General features: G+C 39.3%; 2 protein-coding genes across 4 annotated transcripts in view; one reads left to right on the plus strand and one right to left on the minus strand.

Annotated features, from left to right (window-relative positions):
- The window catches only part of dclre1c (DNA cross-link repair 1C, PSO2 homolog (S. cerevisiae)), a 32,609-nt gene extending 28,927 nt beyond the window's left edge, over positions 1-3,682 (plus strand). For all 3 annotated transcript variants that reach the window (XM_028815057.2, XM_028815065.2, XM_028815078.2), the window contains one exon: positions 2,479-3,682. In XM_028815057.2, the coding sequence (XP_028670890.2) occupies positions 2,479-3,509 (1,031 nt within the window). In that variant the 3' untranslated portion in view covers positions 3,510-3,682. The remainder of the gene's footprint in view (positions 1-2,478) is intronic.
- An 11,911-nt stretch (positions 3,683-15,593) lies between these two features.
- Positions 15,594-18,573, minus strand: part of hspa14 (heat shock protein 14) — a 36,386-nt gene continuing 33,406 nt past the window's right edge. The window contains exons 13-14 of the mRNA XM_028815091.2: positions 16,321-16,388; positions 15,594-15,960 (exon numbers count right to left, since the gene is read on the minus strand). Coding sequence (XP_028670924.1) covers positions 15,882-15,960; positions 16,321-16,388 — 147 coding nt within the window. The 3' untranslated portion in view covers positions 15,594-15,881. The remainder of the gene's footprint in view (positions 15,961-16,320; positions 16,389-18,573) is intronic.

The following is an 18,573-nucleotide window of genomic DNA, read 5'->3' on the forward strand; positions in this document are numbered from 1 at the left end:
GGGAGAGAGGGTGAGATAAAGCAAGCACATTTATGGGTTTTCTGTCTAACCCCTACAGCTAATAGGGCATCATGGTACTTAAAGGCTTTTGATACAAGCCAATTCCAAACAGCCATGCTTCAGACCAATGGGGCAAAGAACATTTTAACACCTGCCATCCCCCAAAACCATATGTTTAATTTAAAGCTTGGCAATTAGGCAGTCTGGCTTTGTGTGGGAGTTGAGAGACTTCAGAGAAACATTTACCAAACTTGTTTCAGGCACTTCCCCCAAATCCTGCCGTAAAACTCAAAGAGACTCAGTCCTAGGGGGTTGTAAACATGAATGCTTCTCACTAATGTAACACTAATATTACATTGCTTTGCTTAAGTTACAAATAAAGACATACAAAATATTTATCAAGTTATATGCAAAATCTCACATCACAACAGTGGTAATGCACAATTTGTCCAATATGGAGTACTGTGCCGCACTGACGACGTGCCAGTTACCTGATGATTTTAGAATATATATTGTCTTTACAAGTTTGGCAATGACCTATTGTACCTATTGCTTGTTTTGATCACCGCTTATTTATTTTATTTCTTTACAATCATGTGATGAAGATAACTTCTGGTGGATACAACAGGGAAAAAAACAGATTTTCCTAAGCCATATGACCAATCTCCCAGTTCTGACATTTTAAAATTTTATATAATGAAATATAACAAGATTTTCTGGTATTGTGATAATAGCAATTGAATTCTGTTTGCCACTCTGATGTCTCATTCCATGGACAGGAATAGTAGCCACAGCAGGATCCCCAAAAAAGTATCTGGACAGAACAGGATCAGTTATAGTTTATTATGACCTCCAATTTTGTATTTTTAGCACAGATGACTAACTAAGATAGCTGCAATATGGAAAAGTAATCAGTAGTTCTCGTCAGAGTGTGGAAAACTGAAATTTAGATTTATATGTTGAAACTGACATCAGGCTTGGAGCTGAAAGCTTCATTTCCCACAGCAGTTCAATTTGTTCTTGAACCTTTAGAGGATCAGCGAATAGACATGATAATGTACACTATAGGATATACAGTTTGCAATGATATTTTCTGATAAGTAAATAGGGTCCAGTTTATTTGGAAGTTTGAAATCTACTCTAAAGTTCAGTTGAGGTCACAGTGGAGACTCAAGATACTCACGCTAACAAGCTCACACATTTGCAGGGTTCATGGTTATGCACAGTAGAGCAAAAAATGAGAGGTTTAGGTAGCAGGTATCCTGCTAGATGCTTCAAAGATCTGGTTTATCCTACCATTGTAAAGAGCTCCTCATGCATTCATTCCATACTTTCATTGTTTAGCTTAAAATATCAAGTTTTGTGTTGCAATTATGCCCCCAAAGCATAGTGCAAGCCCTTTGGGCACTAAGCCCAAGCATGCCAAGTGAATGATGTGACTAAATGAGAAAATAAATGTGTGATGTTAACGAATTGACCAGCTGGCTAGAGACTTTGAGGCTACTGGTCCCATTATTGATTGCAATCTCAAGGTTAAACTTTAATTTGCCTCTCCTATGCTCACATACATCGAGATCTTTAAGCAGTGCACAAAGCAGATGTTGCTGATGGATTATTTTAGGCCAGTGCATCCTTCATGATCTCCAACGCCAGCCATGAGGGTTGAAGGTGATGTTGAGACCTTGTCAGTCTCTGCATCTTCTGACAGCAGTGATTTTTTTTTAATTGAGACATGAGCGCAAAGGAACTCAGAATTCTAGTGAATGACTAGTTTGAAAAAGTAGTTTTTGCATGTTACTGATTATATTTTCTGTACTGCATTTATGGGTTATTTCATGGTTACTGTATTATGAAAAGTAAATATTATGCAGAAAAATGTATTTTGAGGAATCTCTAGCAAACATTTTTGGTGGTCACAGGAGCCTAACCCCCTGTTTCCCTTAGGTTCAATATATTAACAATCATGTTTTCAGATTTCACATCTTTTCCTAGGAATATTAACCCCTGTGAAAGTTGAGGATTCTCTGTATATTTTGTTATACATATTAGTCCTGATCATTTTTCTTGTAGCAGCATTTTGAATTAACTGAATAGCGTAAAGAGAATGATTTGAGCAGCCAATGAATAAAGAATTGCAGTAATCCATTCTACTTCAAATCAATTCTTCAATTAACATCTTTATCATGTCATGATGAGATGAATTGCTTATTATACTAAATTTCTGCGAATAGCTGAGGAGCTGCTCCCTTTTATGAGCTATTTCAGGCCTGTCCGTTTGGAATGAGGTTATGGACATGCTAGATGTATTGTATCCATTGGCTAGCCTAGGAATTTCCAAGGAGAGCCTGAAGATTGTTGCCGAGAACTGAATTTTTTACACTGGTGACTGCCGCCAGTAGAAACAGTACAAAGAGATTCCCTGTTTGGCAAACAATGATTTTACTCAGTTGTTTTAATTATATTTTTTCTATTTATTAGATTCTGATAGTGAGGAAGGTCTCTTTGAGGAGACACTGACAATTCCCTGGAGGCGCAAGATTCCAAATGAAAAGAGTAATTTACCACTATGTGCAGAAACTACATCAGATAATTTACCAAAATCTCAGATAAGCTTCTGTGAAGACACTGCTGCTGATTACTCCATGGCAGCTAGTTTATCGACATTAAAAAATTTCTGCATAGATTGTGAAGAGTCCAATGATGATGATGATGAGGAAGAGGAAGAGGATGAGGATACAGTTGAATGCAGTGCTGATCAGACAGTTAATGGTGGTAAACCTTGTGTTAGCCATAGCCACAGTGTTGACTCCAGTCTGAAAAAATTGGAAACATGTTGTAATGAGGCCACAGAAGAAATAACCAGTCAGCAAAATCAGGCTGAGAAGCTTAAATCAGACTTGGATATTTCAAAATCAGAACTGCCAATGTGGGAATCTTTTTTCAAACCAGATCCGTTAACAGACTCAGAACAAGAAGACAGTCAAAAGCAATGTGTGGATCTGACAGGGTCTCAGTCTCCAAATTTGTTTAGTGATACAGACAATGAGGAATGTATTTATATTTCTTCTCAGAATTCTTCACAGTCTACTCATATTTCAGAGCAAGGAAGTGAATGCTGGGGCAGTCAACCGGATACCGTGTTAATATCATCCCAGGAAAGGAAGGAACATTCAGTTTCTGCTGGGCAGTGCAACGTAAAATTTTGTGATTTCCTGAAACCACAAGAAATAGTCTTGAATAATTTTGGAAAAACTAATTTGGAGGGTAGGGAACAGATGATATCATTCAAATCAACACAGTGTTTGCTAATTGAAGATTTAGCAACATCATCTAAGATTGCAGCTGAAAACACAGTGCCTGTTCAGCAGTCCACTTGTGACTCCCAGGACTCATCTGATTTTGAAATTCCATCAACGCCTGACTCTGAGGTGCCACAGGAAGAACAACTAAAAGATCTGTACAAAAGGCTGGCTGCAGGAGAGATGGTCATAGCTAAAAAGTCTATATGAAAGCCATAACTCTGTTTAGAATTCAATAGTATTTTTTGTATATCTGAAGAATAATGAAGTAATTGAATTGTGTTGCTCCTAATTAAGCCGACATATTTGGGACAAAATTCTAAACTTTTTTAAATATACTTATTAATCTGGAATTTGCATATATTTTTTAATCTATTTTTTTTTATAAAAACCTTTCCCAAAACAAAAGGACCAAACATTGTGTTAATTGAAATAATGTGCAATATACAGCAGTTTATTAATATCATCAAGCAGAGAGACCTATTTTTCAAAGTAACCAACTTATAGGTCTTTTACAGAATGTATGTTTGTGGGTAAGTGTTTTTCCATGGTTAATTTATTTTGAATAAATATCTGTAATCATATGTGTAATTTAATTTATGGTTTTAATACTAATTTACATCTGGACAATGAAGGTTTTGCTTCCTAAACAGTGTTGTATATTTTATGGATTTTGGCCTGCTGATCACAAAAATCACCTGTAAATCTTCCTGTAACATACTATTTTATTGCAATAGTTTATTTTTATGATTTCCACTCATACTGTAAGTAAACTTCTACATAACAACAGCTAGAACTTGATCATCTGTGGTGATCTGAATGTAGTAGAAATGCAACTTGGATGTACCAACTACCACTGTTTAATTTGTGAATGGGACAGCCATGCTAAAAAATCTCATTATATTAAAACTAGCTGTGTAAGCCTGTGCTGTAAAAAACCCAGACTCCTAGAAACTTTTGAAATCGTCAGAAAAAAAACTGAAATGCAGAGTCAGTGGTTTTGTTTTCCAGACGTGCTCGCCTCCCTTGTCAATCAGCAGCTAAGCGAGTTTGTCTTTCGTTAGCGGGTTCACTTTGGCAACGGAGTCACTTTCTTTCACCTTCATGCTATAGCCTCGTACTTCTTTCGACTCGTTAACTTAGGGCCTCCTTGCCGGGTCTTTGAGCTTCAGGCTGTAGCCTCACACTTCCAGGCTGGACAGACAGATAGACAGACAGACAGACATGTAGATGTTTATATATAACAGGGGTGGCAAACTCCAGGCCTCAAGTGCTGCAGTGGCTGCAGGTTTTCATTCTTCCCATCTTCTCAATTAGTGACCAGTTTTTGCTACTGATTACTTCTTTTAATTAACTTGACTCAGGCCCCATAGTTGTTTCTTTTTCTTTAATTAGCAGCCAAACAATAATGAGACACAAAACAACCAACCCATGACCAGCTCCCCTGTGCCCATTGCACAATATCGGAAATTAAAGAGAGGTGATGGTCTTGGTAAGGGTGATCTTTCAGGTCACCAAAACATTTTGACGGTGCTCTTAGAAAGAACAGAAAAACAACAGTTTTCGAAGTGTGTGCTGTGGCAGAATAAGAGCAGCAACAAGCCATGGAATTAAATAACGGGTTTAATTAACAGCAAGAATGGGCTTCTCATTAAGAAAGTGATTGGAGTGAAATTGGTTTAGTTTGAAAGCCCATTTCTGCTTGGCTGTCATTTGATGAAGAAAGGAATCAATTCAGAGGGCTGAACTCTTCTAACAGGGCTATTATAGTGATGGGGAAAAAGTTAATTAGCAGTGAAAACTGGTCACTGATTAGGAAAAGGGTTAGAATGAAAACCTGCAGCAACTGCAGCACTCCAGGCCTGGAGTTCGCCACCCCTGATATATAAGAAGGGCAGGCCGCAAGCAGAAAAGTGTGGCACATAACCGCTTATCAACCCAAAAAAGACATTTTGCTGCTTCTTCATATAAAACTGATTAAAATATTGTGGAAACAGTATACAAGGAAGGCAAAGGATTATGATATTTGAGATGTTTCCACGAATAACCAATGCCAAGATTAAGGAATGTGTTTTTGTTGGCCCTCAAATCAGACACGTCATTGATGACAAGAGGTTCAAATGTTTACTACGGGGATTGGAGGAAATCACGTGGAAGGAATTCAAGGATGTAGTTGAGAATTTTTCTTGGCAGTTGCAGAGCAATAAACTACATCCAGCTGGTTGACAACGTGCTTCAACCTTGCAAAACTTTGAAGTGCAAGCCATGTTCAACTGCTTGTTAATGCAAACATATAATTGGCCAATCACATGGTAGAGACTCAATGTATATAGGCATGTAGACATTGTCAAGATGACCTGCTGAAGTTCAAACCGAGCATCGGAATGGGGAAGAAAGGTGATTTAAGTGACTTTGAACATGACTTAGTTGTTGGTGCCAGATGGGCTGATCTGAGATTTCAGAAACTGCTGAACTATTGGGATTTTAATGCACAACCATCTCTGGGATTTACAGAGAATGGTCTGGAAAAGGGAAAATATCCAGTGAGCAGCAGTTCTCTTGGGGAAAATGCCTTGTTGATTCCAGAGGTCAAAGGAGAATGGCTAGACTGGTTTGAGCTGAAATTAAGGCAACAGTAACTCAACCACTCGTTACAACTGAGGTATGCATAAGAGCATCTCTGAACGCACAACACATTGAACGTGGAAGAAGATGGACTACAACATCAGGAAATCACACTGGGTGCCACTCCTGTCAGCTAAGAACAGGCAACTCAGGCTGCATTTTGCACAGGCTCACCAAAATTGGACAACAGAAGATTGGAAAAACGTTGCCTGGTCTGATAAGTCTTGATTTCTGCTTGACATTTGAATGGTAGTGTCAGAATTTGGTGTCAACAACATGAAAGCATGGGTCCATCCTGCTGTGTATCAATAGTTTAGGCTGGTGATGGTGATGTAATGGTGTGGGGGATATATTCTTGGCAAACTTTGGGTTCTTTAGTACCAACTGAGCATTGTTTAAATTTGACAGCCTGCCCGAGTGTTGTTGCTGACCATGTCCATCCCATTATGAACACAGTGTATCCATCTTCTGATGGCTACTTACAGCAAGATAACATGCAATGTCGCAAAGCTCAGGTCATCTCAAACTGGTTTCTTGAAAATGACAATGAGTTCACTGTAATCAAATGGCCTCCACATTCACCAGATCTCAAGCTAATAGAGCACCTTTGGGATGTGGTGGAATGAGAGATTCACATCATGGATGTTCAGCCGACAAATCTGCAGCAACTTACCTGAGGAATTTTTTCTAGCACCTTGTTGAATCTATGCCACGAAGAATTATGGTAGTTCTGAAGGCAAAAGGGGGTCCAACCCAGTACAAGCAAAGTGTACCTAATAAACTGGCTGGTGAATATATACAGGTGCATCTCAATAAATTAGCATATCATCAAAAAGTTAATTTATTTTAGTAATTCAATTCAAAAAGTGAAACTTGTGTATAGATTCATTACACACACATTGATATATTTCAAGCGTTTATTTCTTTTCATTTTGCTGATTATGGCTTACAGCTAATGAAAACCCAAAATTCAGTATCTCAGAAAATTAGAAGATGGTGAAAAAGGTCAATATTGTAGACCTATGGTGTTACACAAAACCCAAAACACCTGCAAAGGTGTCCTGAACCTTTAAATGGTCTCAGTCTGGCTCAGTAGGCCATACAATCATGGGGAAGACTGCTGACTTCACATTTGTCCAGAAGGCAGTCATTGACACCCCCCGCAAGTAGGGTAAGCCACAAAAGGTCATTGCTAAAGAAGCTGGCTGTTTACAGAGTGCTGTATCCAAGCATGTTAATGGAAACTTGAGTGGAAGCCCATTCAAGAATTTGGGGTAGATTCACAAGGAGCAGAGTGCGGCTGGAGTCAGTGCTTCAAGAGCCACCACATACAGATGTATCCAGGACATGGACTACAACTGTCTCATTCCTTGTGTCAAGCCACTCCTGAACCAGAGACAACGCCAGAAGCATCTTACCTGGGCTAAGGAGAAAACTGACTGGACTGTTGCTCAGTGATCCAAAGTCCTTTTTTTTCAGATCAAAGTACATTTTGCATTTCATTTGTAAATCAAGGTCCCAGAGTCCGGAGGAAGAGTGGAGATCACAGAATCCAAGTTACTTGAGGTCTAGTGTGAAGTTTCTACAGTCAGTGATGATTTGGGAAGCCATTTCATCTGCTGGTGTTGGTCCACTGTGTTTTATCAAGTCCAAAGTCAGCGTAGCCGTCTACCAGGACATTTTAGAGCACTTCATGCTTCCCACTGCTGGCAAGCTTTATGGAAATGCTGATTTCATTTTCCAGCAGGACTTGGCACCTGCCCTAACTGCCAGAAGTACCAGTACCTGGTTTAATGACCATGGTATCACTGTGCTTGATTGGCCAGCAAACTTTCTAGACCTATGGGGTATTGTCAAGATGAAGATGAGAGACAGCAACGGCAACAATGCAGACGAGTTGGAAGGCCGCTATCAAAGCATCCTGGGCTTCCATAACACCTCAGCAGTGCTTCATTAATGCAGCAATTCATGCAAAAGGAGCCCTGACCAAGTATTGAGTGCGTACATGGAAATAGTAGGCCAACAGTTCTGTATTAAAAATCTTTTTTTTTGTTTTATTAATCTTGTGTAATATTTTAATTTTCTGAGATACTGAATTTTGAGTTTTCATTACCTGTAAGCCATAATCAGCAAAATGAAAAGAATTAAAGGCTTGAAATATATCACTGTGTCTAATGAATCTATATAATGAGTTTCACTTTTTGAATTGAATTACTAAAACAAATGAACTCTTTGATGATATTCTAATTTATTGAGATGCACCTGCATTTATACATGTATTTTGTTTTCTAAAAAAATATAACTTCTACTGCAAAACTTGTTTTGAGAGATTATGTGCAACAGTCTAAATGTTTCCAAGCAGGGGGACACCTTTGTGTCAAACAATGCCATGGGATATGACATCTAAACTTGGCACAAAAGAAACTTGGATTCCAGAGTTGTGCATCATAAAATGTCTTGGTAAAATGTGCTGTAAAATCCAGTTTTTGGATTACAAAAATTACCCAAAGCACCACATTTTTTTGTGTTTTATGTACGGTAGCTGATATTGGTGTAAACAAAGGCTTTTAATCCTATGAGTACTTTCTCTTAAAAGTTTGAAGTAGTGTTCTTGCTACTATTCGGCCATTTGCAGTTCCTTTATTACACAAGCCATTTATTTTTGGATTTGTAATTTAGTCACAATAATGCCAAAACCCCATTAGTGCATAAAGCGTTAAATTGAATCGATTTCTGATTCTCGATTGCTAAAGCCAAACTGAGCCACATCTTCCTTGTGTTCATAAGGGATTTTCCAGGTATCCACCCCATCCTTAGATTACCTGCAGTGACAAGGGGTTGGATGAAAAAAACAGACTTTTTTTTCCTATACATTCACGAGTTCAGTTCACTGTCCTTTTTACAGCTTTCTATTTTGTCTTCTCTTGGGCACAGCCATCAGCAGTGTGTCTGTTTGCAGAGAGAGTGTCGACATTGTTGAGAGGTTTACTTACCTTGACAGTGACATTCGTGTCTCTGGTGACTCTTCCTATGAAGTCAGTAGGTGGATTGGGAGAGCATGGGGGGTCATGAGGTCGCTGGAAAGGGGTGTGTGGTGCTCCCGATATCTATACAAAAGGACGAAGGTCCAAGTCTTTAGAGTCCTGGTGCTTCCTGTCTTACTATATGGTTGTGAGACATGGACGCTATCCAGTGACCTGAGATGAAGACTGGACTCCTTTGGTACTGTGTCTCTCCGGAAAATCCTTGGGTATCTTTGGTTTGACTTTGCGTTGAATGAGCGGTTGCTCATGGAGTCCTGAATGAGGCACATTACCTGCATTGTGAGGGAGCGTCAGTTACGTCACTACGGTCATGTGGCGTGTTTCCCTGAGGGTGATCCGGCTCGTAAGATCCTCATTGTTGGGGACCCGAGTGGCTGGACCAGGCAGATAGAGGGTCATTTCTGGAGGGTGGGACTGGACCGCGTGTCTGCCTGGGGGGTTGCAAACCAGGATCCTGAGTTGTTTCGTCATGTAGTGGGTGTGGCAACACACTGTACCAGTGCATGCTCCCCAACTTGACTTATTTTGTCTTCTGTCAAGGTATGTTTTCATTTTTATACTGAGCCACAAGATTGCATAAGCAAAGACCACAATGGACCTTTGACAACCTCCAGACTTTAGTTACAGCTTGTTCAGAACGTTGTGCACAGCTGAAGTATTCTCCTTTAAGCCTCTGAGTTTATGGGTCTCTGTCATAAATAGAAGAGTCTATGATAGAGATCACTTGGCAGAATTTGGAAATGATCAAAGCTGCACTGAAGGTCTGTAGTGAAGCCAAATTGGATTTATTTGCATGAATAGTTGACTTTAAGATGTGGTGAGAAACTTGCTGTAGAGCCCCCAGTTAAGAAGGCACTTGAAGTGGTTTAAGCGACTCACAAGGAATGCTGCAGTTATGTAATGGTGGTGGTGTATCCTTTGAAAGGAATAATTTTTCCTAGGAGAAACCAAAGGATTCTTGAGGAGATGTATGTTCTTTTGCCACTACTTTGGCTTCCTGTAGTGACACATGTTAAGTTCCAAATGTCTGCCTACAGAGTAGCCAATGGGGCTAGTGCTTAGATAAGTGGAGCCACTAGTGAGGTCCTGTGCTCTTTCTACACCAGCCAGGTCTGCGGGTGCCACCTCTCTGTGTCATCAAATCTTCAGTCCAGTTTCTTGACATGAAAACTGCAGCCTCCATCAAAGTATCTGAAGACTGGTGAATTTTTTTGTCTAACTGATAATGGCGGTTAGGTTTTTGCAACCTACGAATTGTGTTCTGAGCTCTTCACTTGTGATGATCAATCTTTGTTCCCTTGTCTATAACATTTGTTCCCAAACAGTCTTCCAGACTTAATGCTTACTTGATTATGTCAACATCTTTTGCAAGGCACTTTGGATAAAGGTATCTGTTAAGTAAATAATTATTCTTTCTTGAGAAGGAAACTCTGGTCTGCCTCTCTCCAGCATATAGCAATCTTTAGCTGCAGCTTTTTTCATGGATAGATCTGTAGGACAAAGTGGGCACTGTCTATTCTGCCTGGCTTTTTAGTGGCACACAAGGTCTGTTAAAACTGCAGATATAATAGGGATGCAGAATTCCAGCCTCACACCCAATGAGCAGTCATGAGAAAATGGCTTAACTGCAGCTCTTAATGTACCAGGACCAGCTTATACCTCATCTGATAATAACAAAGGCAGAAATCAGAGTTGAACTGACATCTTTGCAAAAAGCCCCCTCAGACCAGAAGGCACCACCAAATGTTCCAACAAAGAGCGATAATTCAACGAGTGCCAACTTTGATGGGCAAAATAACACACGTATGAGCAGACACTGGCCAGGACTTTAATCCCCTGAGGTCACACGTTTCTCTAAAACACGGGTTCTTAACCGGGGGTAAGGGGTATGGGACTTGCTCTCTGGGTACTGGTATTTATTTTATTTAATGTATTAAGTTATAGTTGGGTAGTACGTGAATGGAACAGGATAGAATCTTTGAGAACAGTCAGAACATTTCCTGCAAATGCTTGTATTTAATTTTACACGTGTGTATTTACTACAACTTTAATTTTAAATTTAACTCGAAACAACAACCAAAGCAGTTGACGTTTTCAAGCTGATCCAATCGTTCTTTGATCGCCATGAGTTGGCATGAGATTTGATTGGGTCTATTTTTACAGATGGAGCTCCTACCATGATTGGCAAAAAATCTGGATTTGTTGCTATGGTCAACGAGAAAGCTCCACATGTGCTCTGTACACACTGTGTTCTACATCGCCTAGCTCTGGTATCCAAGACATTGTCAAAGAAACTTAAAGAAGTGATGGGATACTTGTGCAAACAGTCAGCTTTATTTGTGGACGTGCATTGAACTATCGATTATTTCAAAAACAGTGATGAAATTGGAGTGGAACACAGTGTGTTACTGTACCACACAGAGGTACGTTGGCTGAGTTGTGGCTGTGTTTTCGAACGTGTAGTAGAACTTTGGAATTAAATTCTCATCAACAATCCCCCCTAGCTGATCATTTTGAAGATGAACATTTTATTGTTAGCCTGGGATATTTGGCTGATATTTTCAGTCTCCTCAATGCAGGGAAGGGATGTGGACATTATTCAAGCCAGGGGAAAAGTTGTCGCAATTGCAAGGAAATTGGCGTTGCTGTGTTGAAAGCAGGAAACCTGGCAAACTTTCCAATCCTTGACAATATCCTTATTGGAGATGGTAAAACATTACCTGTAGAAATACTTCAAGAAGTCAAAAATCATTTGGAAGTTCTAAGTACAAAATTTGAGGGTTACTTTCCAGATATTGACGATCTTAGCATGGAATCTGTTTGGATACAAAACCCTTTCTCATTTGATAAATCGAGACTGAGTGATAACGATACAGCAATGGATGATTTCATTGACTACCAAGAAGAATGGAAGCTAATTTCGAAAGGGCTGGGATGGATGTCAAGCTGTTTTGCTGTGAGCAAATCCCAGCTTACCCATTCTTGGCAATGACGGCAATGAATGTTTTGGTTCCCTTCACAACTACGTATCTCTGAAAAACAAGATTCTCTGCATTATTAAATCTGAAATCAAAGTGGAGAAATCGACTTGATGTGTCAGATAACATGCAAGTAGCTTTGTCCGTAACTGTACCCCGATTGCATGCTTTGATTGCACAAAAACAACAGCAATATATCTTACTAGATTAGTGAAAGTCTGTGTTATGTGGTCGAGATATTAAAAAAACTTGCACATTTAAGTTTGTTTTCTTCTTTTGTGTAATACTCAACTGTAAGAAGTAAAATTATTGCTTTATAATCTGAAACAGGTGAATCAAAGTTATATTGTAAAATAGTTGTAGCTGTTTGTATATTTGTCATTTTTTAATTTTGCTTTTTGTAAATAAATATGATAAAGTTATCAATGCTTATGATTTTATTTCATGTTCTGTTCCTAGCTATCCATATCTAAATTCAAGCTGTTGACATACAGTGGAACCTCGGTTTGCGAGCATATTTCGTTCTGGAAACGTGCTTACAGTCCAAAGCACTCATATATCAAAGTGAATTTCCCCATAAGAAATAATGGAAACTCAGATGATTCGTTCCAAACTATTCATATAAAAATGATTAATACAAAATATAAAGTAAAAATACATAAAACAAATTAACCTGCACTTTACCTTTGAAGAGAATCATGGCTGGTGTGAGTGAGTTTCTAAACTCTTGTGGGATTCCACCCAACGGGATGACACGTGGAAGAGCGTCCCAAAGCAATCGCAGTCTCCCAGCGCTGTAGCAGTGTGCCATAAAAGCGAATCCGAAAAAAGATTGCGGACATGCTATAAGCACCTGCCGTCGATGGGTGATACAAGGAACATTATAAATGTGCAGGGCACAGTACTACTTGCCCAGGACTCTGCCTGACTGCTATGTCTGTATATAGGAGAGCGGCAGTTCCCGCTACAATAAATAACCGCGGTGTTGCTGTTTCAAGCTGAATAAAGCGGATGTTGCTAAAGTACTGAGACTCGGCTTTGTGTTTTGGGGTGCAAGACGGGGACTCGCACGTCACAGCACACACACGCACGCACGCACAGTCACAATGCTGTAGTAAACAGTATACGCTCATACAGATGTTGACTATATAAGTGAGGCACGCCGACTCAGATGGAGAATAGGAGACGATTGCCCACAATACTGCAGCGAGAGAGAGAGAAGAACCATCAGCTCAATTGTGATCACATGATGCTCAGCATATATGTACTGCAAGACCTTGCTCGTTTATCAATTCAAAATTTATTAAAAATTTTAGCTCGTCTTGCAAAGCACTCGTAAACCGAGGTTCCACTGTATTTGGAAATCATACTGGCAACTAATAAAAGGAATAGTGATGATTATTTCGACAGTCAAGTAAAAGGGGTATGGGACCATATTGGACAATCCATTGGGGGTCTGGAGTCATCTGGCTCTGAAACCAAAAAGCCGACGAGCTGCTCCCTCTTTAGGGTCCTGAAAGCTGGCAATCTTACCTTTTTGGACCTGAAGACTGCGATCCACTCTGCCAAGGCAAGATCTATGCCAGTGTCTGCAGCCATTTCTTCAAGAAGGGAACTTTTGAGCCTAAACTTTTTGTGCCATAAAGAATGTTTTCACGTATGAAGTTGCAGTCTGGGAAAACACAGCAGCACATCACGGGCAAAGGACCACATCAAAAAGAGCAAAAAGAATCCTGCGCTTGAACCAGGAGCACCAACAACTCCACACAACATCGAACACCAACCTGAAAAACTTGGTATTAAAATGAATTCAAAATCTAAATAACCAGTAAACAGGCAGCCTCTGCTATGTTATGTGTTTGTCTGTCTAGTCTGCCTGCACTCTGTCACGTTAATAAAAATACGCAGCTATCATATTTCTGTAATTCTAGTGTTTATTAATAAACTTAATTTTTCGGTTTCTTAAAAACAAGAGTGCTTCAGTTACCCTGAAAGAAGCCTAATGGTTGGAGACCGGCTCTTACAGAGAAAGGCAAGAGGAGCCTTACCAAATTATTTAATTAATTAAAGGCATTGCTGAAGGCAAGACTGACAATTAATTAACCAAATTTAAAAGCCCTTCTTCCCCCCCACCCCCACATTATTTTACCATCCCTGGCGGTAGGCAAGTTAAACTTTCACTTTCCTACACAACTTGCAGTAAATTCATGCTGTAGTCTTTTACGTTATGACTGTGAATTGCAGAATATGAAATGTACACACTTGCTTCATATGTTTGAAGTTTTACCAAACTACTGAACTGAATCCAACCACACCTGCCCAAGTTTCACGACTCATGTTTGAGAGGATATGAATGCCTAACAATATGCACATTAACATCCTGTACAGTGCAGCTCTTCTGCTTAAATCTCCATTCAGTTTTCCATTTGTCAATGACCCTCTGGTGCCAAAATATCGTATGCCCAACTGACCCCTGAATATCCAGTCATACAGTATAATAAAATCTGATGGGAGCTCCCGAGTTGCATCTCAAATGTTCTTTTTCAGTGAAGAACTCGCAGTCCAGGTGATATCAACCCTGCCCACTGAACGTAAAACTACAAGAAAACTGGAACTGGCTTCTCTGTTTTCAACACCGAAAAATACAAGTAAGTTCTGAAATCAAAGGATATAAATATCTTTTAAACGTGTTAATGACTAAAAGTGGTACTGTTGTGTCTTTCTGCTTTATTATATTGTAGAAATGGTTAGGATTAGGAAACGGTTTTCATTAAAATACCCATGAGTTTGTTTTCATTCTGTGAAAGCCTTAATTAACCCTGATCTTGCAGAAGTGAGAACTCCACCTTACTGTATGTAAAGAGTTAAACTGACTAGTACCCTATTCCGGTCCCCAGTGCCACTTGATGGGTATAGTAGGAAGAGTTAGCAGGTAGCCCCCCTGTGGTTCACCAGTGGTGTCTGTGTTTCTGTCTTTAAGCTCTTTACCACTGTCTGACACCGCTAACAGCTTCGCAGGTGTTTCCATTTGTACGTTATAGTCATGTGTGAATTTACTTAAGAGGAAAATTCCCTTAACCACAAGCTGAGATAACACATCTGTGCTGTCCGTTTTAGTACAATGAACTGTGAACACGCGAATGAGGAAGGCAGGATACATTTTTCATTCAGGCGTCTGACAACAGCTGTGACAGAACGTACCTAGATAATGTCAGGCCTTGCTTGGTAATGCCAGAATGTTTGCTCCTTTTGGCGTGACCCATGTGAATTGCTTGCTTTGCTCATCTGCTGCAATCACATTTACAAAAAGCTGTTACACATCAATATATAAATGCAGGCAGCATTACCTCACTAGTTCAGTAGTACATGTAACAAAAATACAAAACATACAGTGGTGGGTCTTGTCATCTTTTTAATTTGTCATGTTTTCTGATTATGCATGTCAGTACTTTATGTCATTAACACAGATTAATGTGTGTTCACTTCAGAGGAACTGTGTACTGTGGTTTGTAACTGTGTCTGTGCGCATTACCGAGGGCAATGCCAGCTCATGGTGGAAAAAAAAAAAAAACACTTCATTTACAATTATAAAATGTTCATTTATATTAACAACTTTTTAAAACGTGTTAAGTTCAAAGATAGTTAGATTTCTTTTACTGGTGGCTTCTGGGAATTGATTAGAAATCAGTGGAAAAATTTGACAGGAATAGTAAAGTACTGCTAAAATGTTTGGGGCGCTGGTGGTTGGCTGCTGTTTTTTGTGTACACAATTTTGTGTTAACTGTATAGTTGATAATCTAAAAAGAATGCATCAGTTCATCCTTATGAGAACATGTGCTGCTACTTTGACGTGTCCACTACACCTGGGGCTTTTGAATTTCTTGCAGGGTTCACCACATGAATTCAGAGATGGTTGTACTTCCTTCCACTTCCCTTTAAGATGCCACTTCAATGGTCACTGCCTCCGACTTTCCTGTTGTTGCTTCGGTACATGTGACATGCAGAGATCCGTCCCTAAAGAATGAAAAGGAGCAAGGAGTTCAGAACGCTGTCGGTGAGTAGTTCATGCCTTCAGAGATCTGAGCACATTCAGTATGAAAGGGATAAAAAGAAATAGCAGTCAAATTGTGTCTCCTCGGAAGTATAACCCCCAAAATGTGACACTTTTTGAAAAAGCTGCATTGTCAAGATTGCAGTTGTTTTTAATGTTACTCTAAACAAAGCTTTGATTCATTACCATGCACTATCACAGGATAATTCTAATATTAATGCTACACCACACAACCTTTGTTTTGTTTTACTACATTTAAAAAGCAAAAGAAAATCTTGAGCTGTAGAAGATGCTCAGTTTTTTTTTTTGAGCTGCGGTAATACCTTTTCATGGTGAGTACTGCAAGGATGTCATGGTTTTCTTCTTTTTTCACCAAATCTTTAAGAATAATCTGTGGAAGATGGAGACACTGATCAGATAGTGAAGGGCTTTGTAAAGAGCAAAACTAAATATCTACTACAACATTACAACAAATAAATATAAATATTTAACACAACTGTTAAAGGCAGACATCAAATCGAAAGTGTTTTCAAGCATTATGGTTGGTTACTTGCTTTTTATCAAGTTATGCTGCTTTATTTATTACTACTTTAACGCTAGATGTGTAACAAGGCCTCACATTTTGTCAAAGAACACTTCATCATGTACTTGACATTTGCTGATGCAGGATTTGTAATATGTGAACATTTGCATAATCACAGCTAAGTAAAAACAGGCTCCAGCTTCCAATTCTAAGTCTCATAAACGCTAACTTCATCTCGCATACGTGATCAGAGGTTTCCTTCTGCTTATTTATTTGCACTCGGCAGAACTGACTGTCACTACATGGTCCACTGGTATATTTGCTATTGCACACCGCATCTTATACTGCTCGGATATATCTGGATGAGATATCCCTGGCTTTCCACACATTTTTCGTCTTTGTCCCAACACCCCACAAATTTAAAGCTTTCAAATACATTTTTAGCAATGAAGTGGACTGGTTTGAACTGCATGTCCCCAAGAGGCTGAGCTGCCACTGACTCATTACAAATGGCACCAAATATATCAGTCTGCTGTGCTCTTCTGTTTTTAAGTATAATCATAAGCTCACCCACTTGAGTCACTGGTCACAGAGAAAGAGCTGAAACATCTACTTTTGGTTAGAGCATACAGAGCATCTCGTAATTAAGCCTGGGGAAATCAAACTACCGTATATGCTCATGTATAAGTCGGGTCTTGAATCCCAAAAATTGTTCATAAAATCAGAACCCGGCCTATACGCCCATTCAAAAATGCAACAATTTATTTATTTATTTTTTTACATCTTCTTGCCTCCTCCAATCTCGCATCAGTTTCTCAGATGCATCAAATTTTGTTGCAGCAGCGCAGTTAAGACTGTACGATGGTAACAATTGGGCCCTGAAATTCTGATCTTTAATTGCAGGCAGTGCAGTGTGGTGGTTAGGCCTTTGGACTTCAAACTTTGAGGTTGTGGGTTCAAATCCCGCTACTGACACCGTGTGACCTGCCTGTGCTCCAGTTGGAAAATCAATAAGAAATCTAACCAATTGTATCATAAATGTTGTAAGTTGCCTTTGATAAGGGCATCAGCCAAATAAGTAAATGTAATGTAAGTCTACCATACACTGGATCAAAGCTATCTTAAGCAGAAATATTTATTAACCTCCGGACATTAACAGTCATACATGACTTGGGTTCAGAAATTTATGTAAACACAGTTAAGGCTGAGTTAGACTCGGGTGATGTCTGCGTTACGTCCAAATAACGCTCAGGACAATTTCTTCTGCCATCTAGTGGCTAAAATAACATAATTCTGCAAAGAAAAAAGAAAAAGATTTCTATACGTTTTGCCACTTTATGGTAACTCATCAATATTCAATCAATATGACAAATGAAAATTCATTAAACCTGTTTCAGAACAAACTGAAACTGAAACATTACTCAAATTGAGCGATAGTAATGATGATGTGAATTGGTCATCAGACGTTGATACAGACAGGGAAACTGACACTTGTTCGGTAGATTCCGACCTGCCAGGTTTCAGTGGTGTCAGCTTAATATTACTGCTGACAATCCTGCACTTCCTAATTGCCCATTTACGATATAAAGATGTCAGTTGATCATGATTATCTGGACTATTTATGATTTGTTAATGATAGTCTGGTGGAGAAAATAGTTGTTGAAACTACCTGCTATGCTGAACAGTATCGGAGAAGTCACAGTAAACCATTTGCTTATCTTGGTCTCTGTGGCTGCAGGTGACATGTGGGTGTTTTTCAGTCTCCCAATTCTGCAGGACATAGTGAATAAACCAGTCCAGAGATGGAACTGGTCCACAAACCAATTGTTGCAGACACCCATTTTCAGCATAGTTATGTGTGAGTGATGTTTTTTCACTCCTTATGAAATGCTTGCATTTCACTAATAACAATGAATATGATGAAGCCAATCACCCAGCTCCAAAACATTCCAAACTGTGGGATGTGCATCAGGTGATCTTCAAAATGCACAAGGTTTATGTTCCTGATTGCGATACAAGTCATGTGGGTTATAAGAGAAGACTGTTGTGGATA

Source organism: Erpetoichthys calabaricus, chromosome 1, assembly GCF_900747795.2.
Source record: "Erpetoichthys calabaricus chromosome 1, fErpCal1.3, whole genome shotgun sequence".
NCBI lineage: Eukaryota > Metazoa > Chordata > Cladistia > Polypteriformes > Polypteridae > Erpetoichthys > Erpetoichthys calabaricus.